Source organism: Prinia subflava, chromosome 6 (genome assembly GCF_021018805.1).
Source record: "Prinia subflava isolate CZ2003 ecotype Zambia chromosome 6, Cam_Psub_1.2, whole genome shotgun sequence".
Taxonomy (NCBI): Eukaryota; Metazoa; Chordata; class Aves; order Passeriformes; family Cisticolidae; genus Prinia; species Prinia subflava.
Window position 1 is genome coordinate 13,684,190 of NC_086252.1, and position 18,949 is coordinate 13,703,138.

The following is an 18,949-nucleotide window of genomic DNA, read 5'->3' on the forward strand; positions in this document are numbered from 1 at the left end:
TGCAACCCGGCACTAGCATTCGCAAAGGTTTGTGCTGCACTTTTACTGGGACACTCTCCTTCTCCTCCACAAACCCTTTTGCTCTGGCTCTTCCAGGCAGCACCAGCCTTCCCAGGACTAATGGGAGACTTGTTATTCAATTCAGCATTAACCTACAGAGTGAGGCCAGCAGCTCGCAGTAATAGCAGGATCTCACACTGCATTATGCAGTGTCTGGCTGGAGAGCTGCTCAGGAGAGGCTCTTAATTGACTACCTAATGAAGCAGCCAGCTTTTCTGGTGTGAACCTGTGGGGTAAAACGCAGAGGCAAAAAAAAAAGGCCAAACACAAATCGCAGCATAATGTCATGAACAGGGATAAGGGTGTACTTCATTCCAAACAACCTGAAAGACAAACAGATAAACAGTGAAAATATCCCAAGCTCCGAGCTAGGGAGAAAATCAAAGGCTAAACCCAGAGTCAGGGACTGTCCTCTAGAGACAGGCAAGATGTAACTATGTCACCACACTAGACAACAGTTACCTCTTATCGCATTTGGCATCTTTGTCTACATCTTGGCTAATAGCAGCAAACACAATGATCAGCTTTTTCTAAGGAAGCTGCAGATAATCAACGGGAGTCATGCTGGCTTCGGCAGCACGGGCCAGCCTGAGAGGCGACTTTGATGCCCGGCGCTGGAGAGCTCAGGCCGGCCCTGCCCTGCCGCACTGACTCACAAAGGGAGCAGCAGGGAGGCTGCACCAGCCAGGGCAGGGGCTCCTGTCAGCCCGCAGACTGCCGAGTGATACCCATCGGGGCATTCAAACACTGGTATGCGGTTGTTTGTATGCAGATTGCTCCTTTCTCACACCGTGATAAGGGAAATTCAGCACAAGGTGGGGAAAGAAATGCTCCATTGAAAAGAGTTGGTTTTTTAGGTCACCTTGAAGACAGAAGGAATCTGCAGCCACTGCTGCCTTTACTGATGTGGACAATGACAATCTGATGACCTTTAAAGCTAGTGACACCCTTGCTGGTTACCCTGACAGCTCGGATGGAAACTTGGCTCGTGCCTGCCAACCAAAGGCAGGGTTTCCTTGTACTGCAGCAGCCCTGCAGCCAGCATTGCCCACCACCCTCTGCGGGGAATGGGGCTGGGCAGATGTGGGCTGGGAGTGCTCCCGGATCATGGGCTCATCCACACTCCTGTGCCAAAAGCTGCCTTGCCAGGCTTGATTTCGTGGGCTGTAAGAAAGTGTGGCTGTATATGGAGAGGATGGCTACCTGCAGGGGTAGGGGTGGCAAAAGGAGCCTCAGCACCACCTCAGACCTGAGGGCAGTACTGCAGAGACTTACATCGAGGGACACAAACTCAGCTCCATCCTCCATCCAATACCTGCTCTCTCCCAGATCAGTCCTTGATTCCTTTCCCTCCCTCCCAACTTCTTTCCTCAGAAATTTGGTCCTTTACTGTCTCCCAACCAGACCAACAGGGTTCCTGCCTGCTGTCTCTTCCCACAGCATGGGTGGCCCACCTCAGCAGCTGGACCACCCCACACGGCCTCGTGCCCTGAGTCAGGGCATGGATGCAGTGTGAGGTCAGGCACAACCCAGCACAGCCTGCTGGGCTCATGGGAGGTGTGAGCAGGGAAAGAGAGGCAAACGGGGCTGTGGTGCATCTTCCCACCTGTATTCTTTGCCATCCTCTGTGACAGCAACTGGCCTTAGCAAACCTCAATATCTGGCTAAATTACTAAACTTTCAGGACTAATCTGCACCCTAATCATAAACTAACGGTGGTGGTGAGCTGGCTGCACAACAACTCAAAGGCCAGTAATGCAATCCAGGCAACCGCCAGCAACAGCACTTTCCTCATCCATCTGAACCTTCACCCTGTCCTGTCCTCATTGATTCACAATGAACATGGGGAGTCCCATTCTCCTGCAGCAAAGTCTCCACATTCACATCTATCTATGGCCAGGTTGTCTGTGCACCTCTGCCTGCTACACAGCTGGCCCAGAGCCCCTGGGCACTGCTGCCTGTGCTCCCCATCTTTTCTTCAGAGAGCTGGATAAGCAACCCTGTTGTGTTCCTTTTCAGTTCTTCCCATGGCACAGACTTTTTTTTTTTTTTGTGCTGGATGCAATGACTGAAAGCCACGTGTGTTGTCTTCCAACACATCACCAAAGGAATGCAGCGCAGGGCAGGTGCCTGCGTGCCCACGCAAAACTCTCCTGTTCCCTCAGCATGCAGGAACACCTCTCTCACATGCACACAGAGCAGGGGCTATTTCTTCAAGCCTCTTTCTTCTCAGGCACAAAATTCTGGCAAATATTTAGACAGAAACACTATTAAAAGGGCTTAGAGCAGATTTTCCTTTCCTCAATAATAGTTCAGTATTAAACAGAATTATGAACAGTTCCTCGTATATCAGCCTGGAAGGATGCTGCCTCAGACATTGACAGCATTGCTGACAGCAATCACCTGAAAACTAGAGCTCCCTAGTTAAAAACCCCACATCTGTGGAGAGAAAACACAGCATCACTGATCAACCCTGAATCATAACTCCACAAGAGGGGGAGCTCCATGCACTTCTAACAGAGGGACAATCCCCTTTTAGCACCCTAACAAGCTCAGGACATGCTGGGGAGTAAAGGTGTATGTTTCTAGTCCTCTAATACAATAGAGCATTTAAGGAGGAACTCTGCTTTAATTGCCACACTGTGATCCAAAAATGCACTGTCATGTGACACTAACACCTTGACCTTCTTGCAAATGTGATGCACAGAGTTGCTTACATTAAAAAAAAAAAAAAAAGTCCTTTATCTTTGGAAAATATGCTAGAAATCACATTGAAAAAGTGGTCAAAGGCATCTCAAGATGAAGATAATTGTGTCAAACAGTCTGGGAGACAGGCAGTGACTCAGACACTCACCTGTCTTGTAGATCTCATAGCGCAGAGAGAAGCCGGCACCTTGCCGTGCGTAGTCTGAGGTGAACTTGATATAGAGAGAGGGGCCAGAAGAGATGATGGTGGGAGGTGCAATGTTCCCACAGTGCTTGCCCAGCAGGTCTGCCGCCTCACTGTCCCCATCGCGGATCTCGATGTAGTCGTACCTGCGGAGGAAGGTGAAATGGCAGGGAAGCCATCTGTCAGGGAGATGCTTCAGGATACCAGGCACAAACAGAAAACACTCTTGGTGTCTGCACATTTCACAGAATGTCTTCCACACAGGTACCTGTGACTCTCTTATTCACACCACATCACAGACCCCAAAACACTTTTTCTCTTTTGTCTGACTATGTTTAGGTCCTTTCCTCTGCTGCCATTCACATCTCTAATTTATTGCACATATATCCGCTTCACCTTCACAGCCAACATGCAAAATTTAGGACACACTCTACCTCTATTTCCACAAAACTCCTTTGGCATGGGAGAAGCTCAGATACAACTCTCCTGGGGCTGCTCTCCTCCCCTGACCTCTCTTCTGAAGTGCCATTGTGCTGTTTGGCAGAGCTCACTTTATTCCAGTATCCATGTGGGATTTGGCTAAGCACGCACCAAGCGTGAGACTGTCAATGTTCAATCCATGTGAGCAGGAGCTATTTTGTGCACTGACAACATATCAGTCCTTTAGCAAGCATGGCAAGTACACTCACTTAACACTTCGACATTAATATTAGTCCTCTTCTATTAAGTGCTAATGAAGATTTTCTGTGGATGAGGCTTTGTGTAAGAGCTGGGTACCCACACTTGCTATTGCTATACGCCCTGTAACTGCAACCTGCCTTTCCTAAACCCTACCTGAAGATGTTCCACCTGCCCACGGGCCTGGGTGTCTAACTGATTGGGGGGAGAAATGTGTAGGGTTAGAAGAATTGTCTCCTGGTGCAGAGACAAAAGCTTGTTGCAAAGCTTGGCTGGAAGGGGAAACTGCCACAGATCCCTTCATATTTTCTAGGCCATGAGTAGGCAAGGTAGTAGTATCAGGCTGTGCGTGCTCTGAAGAAACAAACAGCTTTTACGTGTACATCTTGTTCTTCAGCTGCTTTCTAACACCCACGTCCTCCCGCCCCTCTCCTCTGTGGCCAGCATGCTGCTATTTACAGAAAGTGACCAGCTCTCTAGGACTGTTTATTTGCTTTGTATCAACCTGTTTGAACAACAAGCTACAGCTCTTCTCACGGGGCCAGGGAGGAAAAAAGCATTTCCAGGCTGCCAGGAATCTGCCTTTCTTCTTTGTCACAAGATCTTCTGTTTGGGAATGGAGAGTTGAAAGGAGAAGTAGCTTGCTGGATATAGAATGATCCTCATGTGACTCATTCCCGTTCTGCAAAGCACATATCGGCGAGCAACAACCTCAAAACAAACTTACAGGAACTTAGTGTGCTCCTCCACAAAGAAAGATGGCCCAGACAGCTTTGGTTTCACTCCTTTCTGGGACTAAATCAGGCTGAGAGCCAGAAGCAAAATGCCTGCAGATAAAATCCTGTCTACGGTGGACCGAGCACTCAACTAGCTGCAATCGCCCAGCCTTTAACCTCATTACAGACTCAATTGGCTTGGCCAAGGTGAAATCCAAGCGGTCTGGAGAACTGGCACTCGAAAAGGAGGAGCATTTGGCTTAGCTGGTGTGTGGACACACAGCAATGCAAATGAAGATCTCTCGCCCTGCTCTCTCCTCAGCTCTGCCTAGCCCAAATCACCTCGTGACCCCTTATTACCCTGACACCAGTCAGCAGCCCCCTGCCTGACCCCACTAATGTCCATCATGTGTGGCTTCATCCTACCGTCTCTCTAGGGAGGAGGAACATAGAAGGCAGTGTTAGTGCTTCTTCTCAGTAGATTTTTTTCCTCCTTGTTTGTCTATTTGTTTAAAGTAGTACTGAGCAAACAGCGGGGACATTTTGTTCTCTAAATAACTACTTGCTTTCAGCGTGCTTGCAGCCCTTCCATGTCTGAAGTGCACATCTGTGCCGCAGAACTACTGGCTACTAGTGAAATTGGGAGTGAGTGGCAAAAAATTAATTTGGCAAAACATGAATGTTGGCAAAACACAGTTAATGGAGTGGACTGTAAAAGCTGCCATTTTCATGCACAGGCAGAGGTTAGCTGCATCCCAGGGAATCACATCTGTTTGTGTCCTCGTGGGGTTGTACCTCGCCAATACAGTGCGTGGCTTCAGCTACTTGATGGCAATGATCACAGCTTCTGCTGTAGCTAGCACACCAAAAATCCTGGTGCTGTTCACACGGCTCCTCAAGCCACCCAGTTCTGTAGCAGCCCTGGAAGTTCAGAAACAAGTTCTGGACCAAGAAATTTTTGCTTATTGAATGGGTGACAGATTTCCAATAATACGTACAATAGGGAATGTTGCAATCTGCTCATGGGCAATCTGCAAATGGAAAATTAAAAGAATGAATCTAGTAAGTAAATCATCAGGAAATAGTTGCCTTTTTAAATTAAGCTCTACTTGGCTTCATTCAAGCATCCAACTTAGTTTTCTCATACTGGACCTAATCCTTAATAAATCAAATGTTAAAAACAACTGAAATAAAGCCCTTAAGAGAAGATCAGGAAAACGTTTTTTGCCAAATGTAAAATTAATATAAATGTGTAAGAGTTTTCTTCCCCAGTTAAAAAATCTTGGCCCAAGTCCTCTGCTCTGCATGAGGCAAACCCTTTTCTTTGGGTCATGTAAACAGAATGTGAATTGGGGAAGTATTCCACTTGGGAGATAGCACCTGCCAAGATGAGCAGGAGCTCCTACTTCCTCTCCATCACAGCAATTAAGCTTTAGGCTTTCAAAATGAAACACCAAAGACATCCAATCAAAACTGTTAAACTTCCAAACTTCAGCAAGAATGCCAGCTAATCCCCACCACAGATTCTTTTGGAACCATGCGCTTCAGTCATGTCCATGCCTTGGCCCTCAAACAAACAAACTGATAAACCCCATTCTCCTCATTCCGGGTCACTGGACATGTTACGATCCAGTTTGGCTGAATCTTTGCTCCTCTTAGGCTTAAGCATGGTTTCTAGTCTTTCTTCTTCCCTTGTGATAAATAAGAAAATTGGAAGGAAGAAAACCCAACCATGTTTTCTATTCTAACCATTTTATTTTCAGATAGCAACGGCCTAGGGCACAGCTGGGTGGGACACATTTATGCTGCAATGCTGTTCAAACTGTCTCATACAATGCCCAGCAATTTGCATTTCACTCATATAACCAAATTCATTGTTTCAGTCAACATGCACCAACATTCTTGTGGGCTGACCTCTCTGGCACTACCTCCACTGGGAAAGCTGCCATCTCCAAGCACATTTATGGCCACTTCTCCCCTCCTAGGCACTGCTCCAACAAGCCAAGCATAAACATGTGAGGGCAGGGTGCAACCTCTGTAACCCACAAGTATAACCAATTGATTAACCAACTCCTCTTTTGCAGGAAGGGTGACCACAGTTGGCTGCTCCTCCAATGGCACAATGGCAGGACATTCTGAGCTGCCACTTGAGTGAGAAGGCCAGTGAGTTGGTTTGAAACCACCTCAAGCAGCTTTTCACCAGGGAGTTTTGCGACTGGGAGGCAATGCTGAAGTGCTTTTAACTGTCCAGACAATGGAGGCTGAGAAAGAGGGGAAATAAAAGGCTTAGATGCTCTTCTTGAAGTTGTTTAACAGAATTAAATGAAAAATGTACAATGCTTACAAATATTGCTGCATTTTAATTACATATTTTTTAGCAGAAAGTGTTTTGCTGATGTTAAGAGAGCTTTTACAAACTAATTATAAAGCACTTCTACAGCCTGTATTATTCATGCTTGTCTGCTTGCTTTTTCCTCCAGTCAGCCCCTCTGCTTCCCGGGCTTTCCTTTCTATTTTTCCTAAGTCACTTTTCTGCTGGCTCCCCAAATGAGGTGCAACAATGGCAAACAAGCCTCAGCTGTAGCGATTACGAGAAGACCTCTAGCTTTTCAGTCCTTTTCTCCTGCGAAATAGCTAATCTGCTCCCTGACCACTGAGCTGTGCTCCATGATCCCCCGGGGCCAGGACAGACCTCCCAGGTGCCCACCCAGGCACTGCTGAGCTCCAGAAACACTACAGCCTATCTGGGGAGTAGCACCCGAAAGTCCTGTGGCATTCCTCTGGCTGCTGCTCTCCAGAGGGACACTCAACACAAACAGTTTAGTGACCCACACTGCTGAACACCAAATCAACAACCCCGCTGACCTTCATCCCCAGGTCCCACGAGATGCTGAGTCCTTCCCCTCTGAAACATGCTTCAAGGGCATTGCAGGGACAACAGCTTAGGATGGGGAGAAACAAATAATTTATATTAACAGATTATTTATATGTTCACAGCTGTATCATGAGTCCTCTGAATACATAAACTTGTGCAAGCCTTGCTTCAAAGCCTAGGGAGGACTGGCCAAGCTCTGACCTAGCTGGCAGCTTTCTCTGTCTCTCTCCAGAGCTATGATTTGAAGTAGGTGAGGACTTGCACTCAGCCAAGCCCATTTTCCAGTGCTTGCCAGGAGTGGAGAGAGAGGCAAGGCTCTAACCTGAACTTCCCCAATGTTTAATTTGGAGCTATTATTTATAGGCGTTTCCATGGGGCTCCTGACTGCAGCTGGCAAACAGTAACGATGGGATCCTCACGAGACCCTGGGAGGTAGGAAGGCAGAGAGGAGCAGTGTCTGCTCCAAGGTCACGCAGGAAGTTTGCAGCATAGGCGAGAATAGAAGGCAGTCTTGACTGGAGAGATTATATATTGGGGAAATCTGGCCTAGATAGACAGGGAGACAAATAGGTACAGACTGCATGCCAACAACCCTAAATTTGGGAATGCCCAGAGCTGACCTGAGCCTTCAAGACCTCTGATCTGCTTGAACCGTATGTCACTGTGTCTTGAATGCATCTGCTGAGGAGAGAAAGAGGAGCTACAATTCTAGTGCAATTCAGCAGGTGTTAATATTCTGCAAGTAGCTGGGAATAGCCTGTGCATAGCCACAATGGGAGCTAGTAAATGCAATTGTTCCCCCTTTGAAAAAAGGTGGTTGGAGATTTATTTCTCAGAAATTGTTATAAAAAGGATAAGATTTTTTTGAACATCCTCTAAGAACAGGCAGTTTCCTAGAATTAAATAGCGGTTGCAGTATAGAGATAGTTAAGAAATGGTGAACCAGCATCTCTGTGCTTATTGTGCAATCAAGAGGTGGCTAGAATTAATGTCCATTACATGCTAGCTGGCTTAGTCGTTTTTCCTGTGTCACCACCCATCTTCATGCTCTTTTATATGCCACCTTCCAACCAAATCCTTATTTCATGGGTGGTTACATTGCGAAAGACAAAAAACCCTTTTCCGTGATGTTTACACAATCTTGAGCAATTGCAGGACATACCCTTCAAAGGTTAAATTGTTCCAGAAGCTACTGAGGAGTTTTAAATGATTTTTTTTACAGCCATGATAGCAGAGGCAAGCACCACTGTTGTCTGATGAAACAAGAGCAATGAAGTTTGATCTTAGCTGCCAGCCCTTAATCAGAGTAATTAATTATAAATACAGCAGATGAATTGGATTCTCCTTTGACTTGAACTGGTTTTACACATGTGTAACTCATCATTTTAAGGGTAATCACTCCTAATTTATCCTGGTGTGAGAAGAGAATCAGTCCTCATAGACACAGGCCCTGATATGGATTTGTGCACACAAGTAAAGAGCCTCTACCTCATCTAGTTTAGCCAACTAAACGTCCTCTGCTCTCAGTGGAAGCAGATTTCTCACACCCAGCTTGGGATGGGATTAATTGTTCTAGAAGTACTTTAAATCACTCTTGCTGACTAGACCTGGGGTTTGGGTGTCTGAACAATACAGAGATGGATCTCATCTCAGTCTGAACCTTTGGGGGCCATTTTTGCCTATGCCGAGGCGAAAGATGCTCGTAGAGCTCGCCCTTGTTTTGCCCTTATGGAAATAACTGACTCTGGCAACAGCAGAGAGAAATGGGCTATAATTGCTCTGAATCTGAAGGGATTTCACTGGATTTGTGTGACTAAAATGACAAAAATCCAGTGGCAGCAGGGGGAGAGCTAGGCTGGTGTGGGGGGAGTCGGGGGGCGATGGCACAGGCAAAACTGCTTAGGATTTCTCGGAAGTTTGTTTTCAATTTGTTGTATCCAATTACGTCTTGTGTAATCACAGTATTGTGGGGGTTTGTAATCATTCTACTGTGCTTTGGATTATTTTCTTATCTCCTCAAAAAATCTGACCAGAATTTCTGAGAAATGAAAAAAATCCAGTTATCCAGTTAAAGGGGAAAAAATAAAAGAAAAAAGAAAATAAAAATAAAGATGGAGAGAAAATAACTCTATAAAATTGGAAAATGTCTTCAAAAATGCCTTGAAGACAAAAAAATGGAAGCTATGAAGAGCCTCTGTTTCTACTCTTTGGGTTGTTGTTTTCACCCCCTTGTGAGCACTGTTGGTGGGAAGAGGCTTTCAGCAGTTACTGCTAACTTATTTGGGGGGGAAAAAAGTAGCCAAAATACTTCATGGAAAGGGAGGAATAAAACATAACTGCAAAGTGCTCCTGAGGCAAGTTCTGATTCCGGAGGGGATTTCAGCTCCTAGCATGCTGCTGCCCTCCCCTGAGACAGGAGAGCAAAGGCTTCCCTGCTTTGCCGCTCATCTGCAGCTGCCTCCCTGGAGCTGCATTGCCAGATCGCTGCGGAAAGGCGCGTCGGAGCGGAGAAGCGCTCTCATCTGGGGCATGTCTGCAAAACCCACCCTTATATAAGAAAAGAGATGTGCTAATGTGCACTTCGGGGGTTTTCTGCAGGCTGTTGTTCAGGAGTTACACATGGCTGTGTAATTTTATTTCTGTCTCCAAACCATCTCTATAAATTCCTCACTCTTCCATTTTTAGCTACAGGGGTCTTTTGTTGCGAGATGTCTGTGGTGTTCATTGGTGGGGGAGAACCATGGTGAATTCAGGAATAAAATATATAAAGCACGTTCAGAATAAGCCCCCTTTCCATGGCATTCTGCCTTCTGTTGCTGCTCTAAGGGAACTGAAGCAACTCACAACCCTTTCATACCCCAAAACGCAGGACACTTGAGAAAACGCATTTGCACTTTTCTCCTTCTGCTACAATCCATCTGTGGAAAAAATGAGACTTTGGTTTCTATGTCATTTTACTGTCACCACTCACAAGCACTTGATCACTAACAGAAAGAAAAAAATAAATATAATAAAAGATAACAACCACAAAAGGAAAATTTACCGCCATAAAGCAGCAGAGCAGGCAGAAGGCAAGGGCAAATGCTCACTTTGATCTCTTTGCAGTGGGGGGACAGATTTCCCTTTTCTGATGGGATCCAGTGTCTGACAGCCCAGGAAATAGATGGAGACAAGCTTAGGTCAGGCTGTCCAAGTTCTAGGGTGCTGATTAGGATTAGGGAACGCTCACATGGCCTGCTGTGCCAGTCCTGTTCCTAGAGGAGATGTCCAATCACACCTTGCTGGTGCAGTATCAGTCATGGCCTTAGAGACAACACACAGTGAAAAGCAAGGAAAAGAGGTAAAAAAGGAAAGAGTAAAAACTGGGATCAGAGCTTGGTAGCTGGGCTTTCCACTATCACTCATTTGCACTGGCTTTTTTTCAGCACAAAACTGAAATAAACACCTCGTTAAGCACCAATTGTATAAAGGAGGTTGTAAGAACAGAACCCTGACCAGCCCACCCTTACCCTCCTGGCTGTCTACATCCCTCATTAATGATGGATGGTCACCCTGGGACTGGCCCACCATAGGATGACTTTCTGACCCTGCGTTTTCTCAGACACAGCCTGTTCACAGCCCAGATCCTGCCTTAGCTGATACACAAGTGAGTAAAGCTTTGCTGCCAAGACTGGCCAGCAGCCTCCACTATTTGGGCATTCCCACAATTTGACTCTGCCAGCTTGTAGTAAGAGCTGTTTCTGGGGCAAACAGTGCACCAAACCTGCCTGATCCCTCCTTGCTTACTGCATAGCACAGTGTCTCCTACCCCCTTCTCTCCTCCAGATACGGGCACATGCAGCTCAACAGCCATCTGAACCAAACAGTGCCAGGTCTGAGCACAGTCAGTGCCTGAGGGAGGGCAAGGGCTGTGCCATGCATGTGCCACACCTTGCTGTGCATTGGCAGCAGCAGTGACCTCTCACACGGTTCTCTGACAGCAGCGATTATTTGGGGGTGTGGGAGGAATTAGCTGCTGGCACGGGCTGGTTGATACTCCTGAGGTGAGCTCAGCCCAGGACAGCAGGTCAGAGAGGCAACCACATCAGGATAGAAGAGGGAGACAGAGACAAGGGAATGGGATGCAGCGTGAGGCTGGTAGGTACTTTTTCTCCTTAATATGCTCTGGGAGCAGGGGGATGGGACTGTCCCTGTTTCTCCCACAAACAAGGACCCTGCCACTGCTTTGTTCGGAAAGATTTTCTTTCAGGCAACCCTTTGTGTCACCCTCCTGTTCAGCCGTGGCAATGTGTCTGCTTTGTCCTGCCAGCTCAGCCATGGAGTGTTTACAAGCCTCCCTCACCCTTCCAGGCTGTGGTTCAGCTCCATTGACACTAAAGGCAACAGACTCCTCTCTCGGCGTGTGATGAATCAATTACTTCCTCTGACACTCTATTACTATAGCCCTTACATCTCCAGATTGCAGATGAAAAGACAGGCTGAGAAGGGGGACAGGGAAGGGGAGAGGTCTCCTGAGGTCTCCTTCAATTGAGTTGTTGGACATCTGAAGAAATCCCCATCTGCCATATTGAAAGACAGAGAGATGTTTTGCTCCTGAACGGCAGAAAAATCAGAGGGTTTTCACAAAAGAAAACGTAAGAAATCAAATGGGTCAAAAACCTTCGACAAGATGCAGTGAACACAGATCAACGGTGAGTCAGTCCCCTCTGCTGATGGAGATCCCAGACCTCGTTCCCGCCCATGATTAACAGCCAAACGTCAGTATTACCAAAGAGAAGTCACTACACCTTCCTTCTCACTGCAAAATAACAATGTAATGAAACCTCATACCAACACTCACAGAAGAGGAAGGAAGCTGAGCACATGCCTCAAACTCTCGTGCTGCCGGTGGAGCAGGGGGGGAGCACTTCTTGTTGGACATCCATCAACAACCCCAGCTCTGAGGTTTCCCTGGAGGTTTCTAACACGTGGAGCACTTCCCATGCAAACACCCTGCATGCAGCATGGCCTTGGCAGGCATGGGGCTGACAACAGGGGCTCTCTCACCACCAGTGGATGAATGCTGCCTGTCTCAGGAAAGCAGAACTCTGCCTCAAAAGATTCCTCACACAGTGTCTTCTGTACTGCTGCAGAAAGTGGGGGCAGTCACATAACACGAGAAGCCACGCTGCTAGTTCCTCTGCCATTTGTAACAGAATGAAGTCTTTGGCAGGGAATTTCTGCTGCCAGACCCCACTGCTTCAGGCTCTGCTTCTAGGAATTCATTAAACAATAATATCTGCATGTCTGACCCAGTGTTACTTCAAAAAGACATCATACTGCTGTACCGTGATTGCTCACTAAGGCTGGATGTAGATCCCAAGAATTCCTTAGGATTAGCAGTGAAGTTGGGTGAGAAACCAACAAAAAACCCCTAGGTTATTCACTCTTTCTAATGATCTACTGATCTACTCACTAAGCAAGCATAAGGAAGTCTTTCTATGGTGTGTTTGAACTGATATATCAAAGGCAATTGCTTAAAACATCCTAGCTGTGATTAGTGGACCATGACTACTATTAACTTATAAGGAATTCCAGGATCACCAGACTGTGGTTTGCAACATATTATTACGTTGCCATTCAACGGTGGTGTGCAGCCATTTGGTTTAAAGGAAACGGAGAACTTGCCTCAGACTAAAACCTAACCTCCCCCAGTTCCTTCAAATATGTTCTATGCTGAGTTCTGGCCAAAAGCAACCACAAATTTCTCCTGTTTTTCAGTCTGCTCTTTGCAGTCTGTTCTTTTTATTTTGCATTCATATTTAATTGCAGAATTCACACCCAGCCAGAAAAGACTGAGAATGAACTGGTGGTCTTCTGCTGCACTCTGACCTGCTCCTGTGTGATGCTGCTGCTCAGCAGCCTTTGGAGGGGAGTGTGCTTTGCACTGTTGCTATCTAGACTGGGTTTTATGCCTGCAGATGCCCAGATCTTCTTTTCTTTATGACACAGGGAATTTTAAGTGATTCACCAAGGCAGGAACAGTAAATCAATAGCAGGGAAGAGGAAGAACACAAATCTCACAACTCGCAGAACTGATGTTTGCTGGGGAGTCTGCCAGCCCCCTGTTACAGCCTGACAATAGGGACTATGTCCATTATAAAAGCTGCAAGCAGCTAAGTCAAACAGTTGCTCATTAAAAGGCTAAACTAGCTCCTATATAAATCAAGGTAAAAATCTCACATCTCTTTTACTGGGCTTTGCATCTAGTCCTTTACAAAAAAATTGGATAATTTTGTAAATATCATTCTAGCACTCCCCTTACATTCACTAAACCTTCTAATTCCTGCATCCAGACAACAAACCCATGATGCAGAAGAGCATTGCTAAGCCCACTGTGCAAAACAAAAAAAGTGACCAAGACTCATAGTCCCACAGACATTTATTTAGGTTCCTGAGACACGTTTGGGATAAGCCTCTGTGAAGGGTGTCACCTGGTGTCACATTGTGGGCTGGAGCACTGTTGCAAAGATAGCCAAGGGCCTCAGGCTCTGCTGAAAGCAGGAGCACCTCAACACTGTGGCTATCAGGCATCCCAGAGGTATTGCTCAGCTCCTATCCTACAGATCTGCACTGAGCCGGGTCTGCAGAGATGCAAAGGATTCGGAGCTGGAGCGTGGCTTAAAGTGTTTACTCAAAAAGGGCACGTGTTTCTGGCACTTTTAGCTGAATTCTGAACCCACTCAATCAGGAGTCACCCCAGCCAGCCCTGTGCTTGCTCCCTCTCCAGATGCTGTGGGGTCCTGTTCCTTCCCTTGCTCCACAGAGAGGCTGACTAAGAAGTGAGTACACCAGCACCCCTACCAGTTCCTCCTCAACAGCAGGAAGGAGGGGGAGAGGTCTCTGTCTCTAATCCCATTGTTCCCAGTGTCACCAGCTGGCCCTCAGTTTGTCATCATGCCAACAGGAAACAAGGTGCAAAACGAGATTTGACTCCTATGCAGCGGATGTCAGTGAGCTGGCGGGTCATAGGAGACCCCTCAAGAGTGTATTTGGGGCCACCACCTTCTGCAGAGCCTGGACTGGGCCTGTCCCTCCAGGGAAAGGCTCTGGGGCATAAAGAAGCACAGCCACAGAGCAAACAGAGATGGGAAGCAGAGAAGAAGGATGTGAACAGCCTTGAGCTGTGAACTCATGTGGCTGGTCTCACTGTCGCAGCTAACCCATTCATTGATGTTCCATTTCGGAAAATGACCCGGGCTTGATGGGAATTATGAACCATACAGCGGATGCTGGATGGAGTTAGAAAACAGTAAAAGCTCATTTGAAGACAAGTTGAGCTGCAGTGTCATGTTACCCAGACTGAATTATTTCCTGTACGTTAGAAATGTTGCTTCTGGCTACCCATGCGACAAACGTATGAGCAAGCAAATGCCTTCCTTAACATTTCATCTTTGACTTCCTCTCACTGCAAAGTTAAAGCTTGACTCCTCCTGTGCTTCAGGAGATGCAGCCACTTTCCCTCACATCCTAGCGAAGAGCCCCTCCAACCCCTGGCATTCTCTAGTGCTCCAAATGTATTTCTCTTCTCTAAGCATTTTGCCAATCACAAGATGAACTGCATTGTTTCTAAAATGTTTACTAATAAGCTAATTATGCATACTTTTCAAAGCACTTACTAATTAGCTGTCCATGATTGCTGCCTTGTCTACTCTTAACCTTTACTGATGGAAGGATGGCTTCTCGAAATATTATGCTCTTGTTTGAAGGAGATGGCAAGAGAGGCAGGCTGGGTGTTGCAGCCCCCAGCTGCCTGGCTGGCTGTGGGCTCTGAGTCCGGATGCAGCTCTCCCTGCCACCTCAGCTCAAAGGAATTTGAGCCAGTGTCTGTGGCTCTCTAGGAAGAATGCAGAGCTGTTTTGTTCCAGTGCCCAGCTTTTTGTACTCTCAGGAGATGGCTCTGCTGCCATAAGAGACCCTCACTGGCTGTCCCAGCTCATGTCTCACCCTTTGTGCTGTGGCATGGGAACACCAGCGTGCTGCTGCCAGTGTCCCCTGGCCAGCAGTGCTCCATGAGAGGGGCATTAGGAGCGTGCTGTCTCCCCAGCCAGATCTTGGCTCCCTCTGCCCTTCAGGCTGGGAGCAGTCGTGTCTGCTCCTGCCATGCCTGCCCTGTATCCAGCACACATCAGGATGCTGTGCTTGATCCAACTCTCTGGCATCATTATGGCACTTATGAGGTCACGGTGACCACTGCATCAATTTCCTCATGATAGTGGCTCCAGTTCCCCTTTCTTGAATTCTTCTGGGCTTGACAGTGGGACACAAAGCCAGGAGGAAGAGCCTGACTGCAGTTCCATTTCCAGTTTGCCATCTCCAGGCTATTTTGGGAGTCCCTGGCCCCTGTCTCCAGAAACCTTGGCCAGCATTTGGCATGTGCCACCAGAGGGGGCTGCGAGCCACGGCAGCGGGCCCCCAGCTCCTCCGCAGGCAGGGATCCCACCGACTGCAGAGCAGCATGGGCTGGAAATGGCTGCAGAAAAACCCCCTGGGTACGGTCTGACTGCCAGTGGGGCTTTTGAAAAACGCTGTTCCTCTGGAGCACATGTTATGACTCAGCTGGAAGGTCTTCTGCTGGCAGAGGAAGCATGAGCACGTCCACCGCAGCCTGGAGGGAGTGTGCCCTGCTGCAGAGTGTGCACCGCCCCGCCTAATCCTCTGGTAGCACCAGCCGAGTGTGGCTGGGGGTGGCAGTCAGCAGCCAAACGCAGGAGGGAGATTTTAATCGTCCAAAGAGAAGACCAGCGGCGGGACAGTGGCACAACAGAAAAGGTGGTTGGTCATAAATGCAATGACTCACGCATAGCTGAGGTTTTGGGGTTGGATTTTCCAAGCAAGCAGAGCAGACAGAACAGCAAAATGGCAATTAAGAAGGAGTGGACAGCTCAACTACACGACTGCAAAAGCTGGGGGATAGCTGTCCCTGTTGCCCACCTATTGCAAATGGTTCAGGTCACTCCTGGGATCCCAAATAAATCCCGGAATGCACAAAAACTTCCCAGCAACCCCCATTCCACAGAATGGGGAAACATTTCACCACAGCAGCAGCCTGCCCTTTTCCACTGGATGCCACCTCCCTGTTCATTGAACAGACACCAATGGGGTGCAGTACCTGAGCTACAGCTGCACTCGCAGCACAGAGGGGAGCAAACAGCCAGGCCCTAGCATGATCATTTCCGAATAGTTTGGCAGATCTTTTATCAGAGCATCAAACTTCCCTTTTGGCTCTGTCATTGCTGCTGTGGCCCCACAGCTGCAGGACAGCATGAACAATGGCCCAGGGCCCGTACTCCCTGTCACAGCATGCACACCCTCCCTGCCACAGGGATCCCTGCTGGTGCACAACAGCCACAGCAGCAGGAGGAGGCCAATTTTCTTAACCTACGTGCTCCCAAAGCAAGACACTTCCTTGGAGCATAGATACCGCACTCAGAGAGAGAGGTTCTCAGGCTTCAATTACACCAAATTACTCCTTTCTTGATGGTGGTGATAGAGTGCAGCTACTCCTTAATGCAGCTGGACACAATAAAAGCCCAGATGTGCCTGCAGAAAACAATAGTGACAAGCAGCACTGAGCAGCCACCTCTGGCTGCCACCTTGGGAGTCCATCCCTGGCTGATCCTTCCACCCTCCAGGTGCCAAAGCTGTTCTCTGCAGCCAGCTCTTGCTCTGGCATCTAGGCAACACCAGGTTTATGGGCCCCTTCTGGCCAGCTGCTGGTCAAGGGGAAATCACTGACCTTCCCTCAGAGGTCCCCAGGGTGCCAGGCACTGTACAAAACACAGGAGGAAATGCCTCCTGTCCCGAAGGGAAATCTAAAGCAGATACAAGGAAGGCCAGAAGGGACACAGTAAAACTAAAAAGACTTTTGGAGACATTTTTGTAGGCTTTTGAATGAGTTTTAGGAATGTAAATGTTATGCTTTATGAGAGAGAAACTTTAGCCTAATAAGGTAAAATGAAATGCTGAAAGAAGAAGCAACAGAGGAAGAGGTTATGGTGTTTACCTCTGGCACTGGAAGCACAGACTGGCCCCTCTGTTGCTCCAATAGCTGCCAGGTAGCAACACCAGAGTAGGGGACCTTGTCTGCCCAGAGATCGAGTGCCTCCATGGAGCCCATCTGCCTGTCACCTTGATGTGAATGTGCTCTCTATTAATGATGAGATGTCAGAAGGAGGGCTCTGCCCTGAGACACTGTCTTTGATGCTGATCTCCTGTTCCTGTTAAGGTTCACACCTGCAGATACAATGAGGTCTTTGCTTCTTCATAAAAATCCCTCTGACACTCAGATGAGATTTATCACTAGATGGTCAGCTATTATAAATGTATTGCAATGTAATGTAATGTATTAATGCTCAAGCTTTACACAGTGTCCATATTTGCCTCCTTCTGGTCGGTCACTTAAAAAAATCTCACTCCTATCCATTTCTTTCAGGCCATGTTTATCATGCACTGTTTTCATTGTTCTGTTATGCTTCCTATCAAGCACTGTCCATGAAGCTCTTTCAAACCCACTCCTATTCAGTGCTGGTTTTTGGGAGCAGGCACCCTAAGTCTCAGCTTGGCTCTCAGCTCACAGCTGTGGCCAGTTCTATTGCACAGGGAATAAATCGTGTTTCACTCTAAGAAAGGCTCCCTTGTGTATGTACATGCAGGAAGAGAAATAGTGAGACCACACAGCAGCCACTCTTGCCACAGTAAAGTAGAAAGCAGCAAAGGGATAACCAACACCCCCAGTGCTCAGGCAGTCCTACTGCACATACACCTGCAGCTTGGGACCAGACAACGCTGTCTCACAGGCAGCAAAACACAGCAAAAGTTGCACAAGATACTCAGAGCTAAAACTGACATCTTCCTACAGGTGGAGGAAAATCCTGGTGTCCATGGGGATTTCCAGCTCTTGGACCAACCTGCTTTTGCTTGCCTGAGACCTTGAAGAGACAGAAACTGGAGTCGCTCCTGCCCAGTTTGATGCCCGCCCTGCACACAACACTGTCCTGGTCAACACATATGGCATACTCTTCACACTGCAAATACAGGCCTATAGAGCTTTTATTACTGTGAATATGGGGCAACTGCATTAGCTATGAGGAGGCTGTGCACTTCAGCCTGTGCAAGCAACAATAAAATCTGATAGCAGTCTCATTCTCACATCACTGCAATGCCTTGTTGTGTTCATCTGTGCCCACGTTCAGCCTTTCTGTACCTTCTCCCTTCTTTATACACAGGCCTGATCCTGCAAAGCACTAAACACCTTGCACACACAGTGACTTCAGGGAGAGTTCATGGTGTTCAAAGCCTTATTAGCCCAGGCTTTATCTGTAGGGGGTGACAAGATCCCCAATGACATCAATCAGCACACCTTCATTAGATTTAGAGGAGCTATGCTGATTTATGATAGCTGAGGATCCAGCTCTGCACTTCATAACCTTCAGTACATCATCAAACCCATGCTGAATTCTTTGTTCTCCACAGGACTGATTCTGCAGCCCCATAAATGCTTCCCTTGTTCCTTTGTCCTTTTTTACAAACAGAATTTCCCTCTCCATATGCAACCCCCTTTTAATCAACAGGACCAGTGTATCTAGCAGGACTGCTGTGTCAGGCCTGTTTTAGGAGACCCAAATCTCCTTCACACTCAGGCATCCCTGTAGCTGGCTGTGGATTCCAGATGAAACCCACAGGTTTATA

At 47.5% G+C, this 18,949-nt stretch overlaps 1 protein-coding gene across 6 annotated transcripts in view; it reads right to left on the reverse strand.

Annotated features, from left to right (window-relative positions):
* Positions 1 to 18,949, reverse strand: part of NRP2 (neuropilin 2) — an 88,687-nt gene that overhangs the window by 56,798 nt on the left and 12,940 nt on the right. For all 6 annotated transcript variants that reach the window (XM_063400368.1, XM_063400365.1, XM_063400366.1 and 3 more), the window contains exon 3: positions 2,915 to 3,096. In XM_063400368.1, coding sequence (XP_063256438.1) covers positions 2,915 to 3,096 — 182 coding nt within the window. The remainder of the gene's footprint in view (positions 1 to 2,914; positions 3,097 to 18,949) is intronic.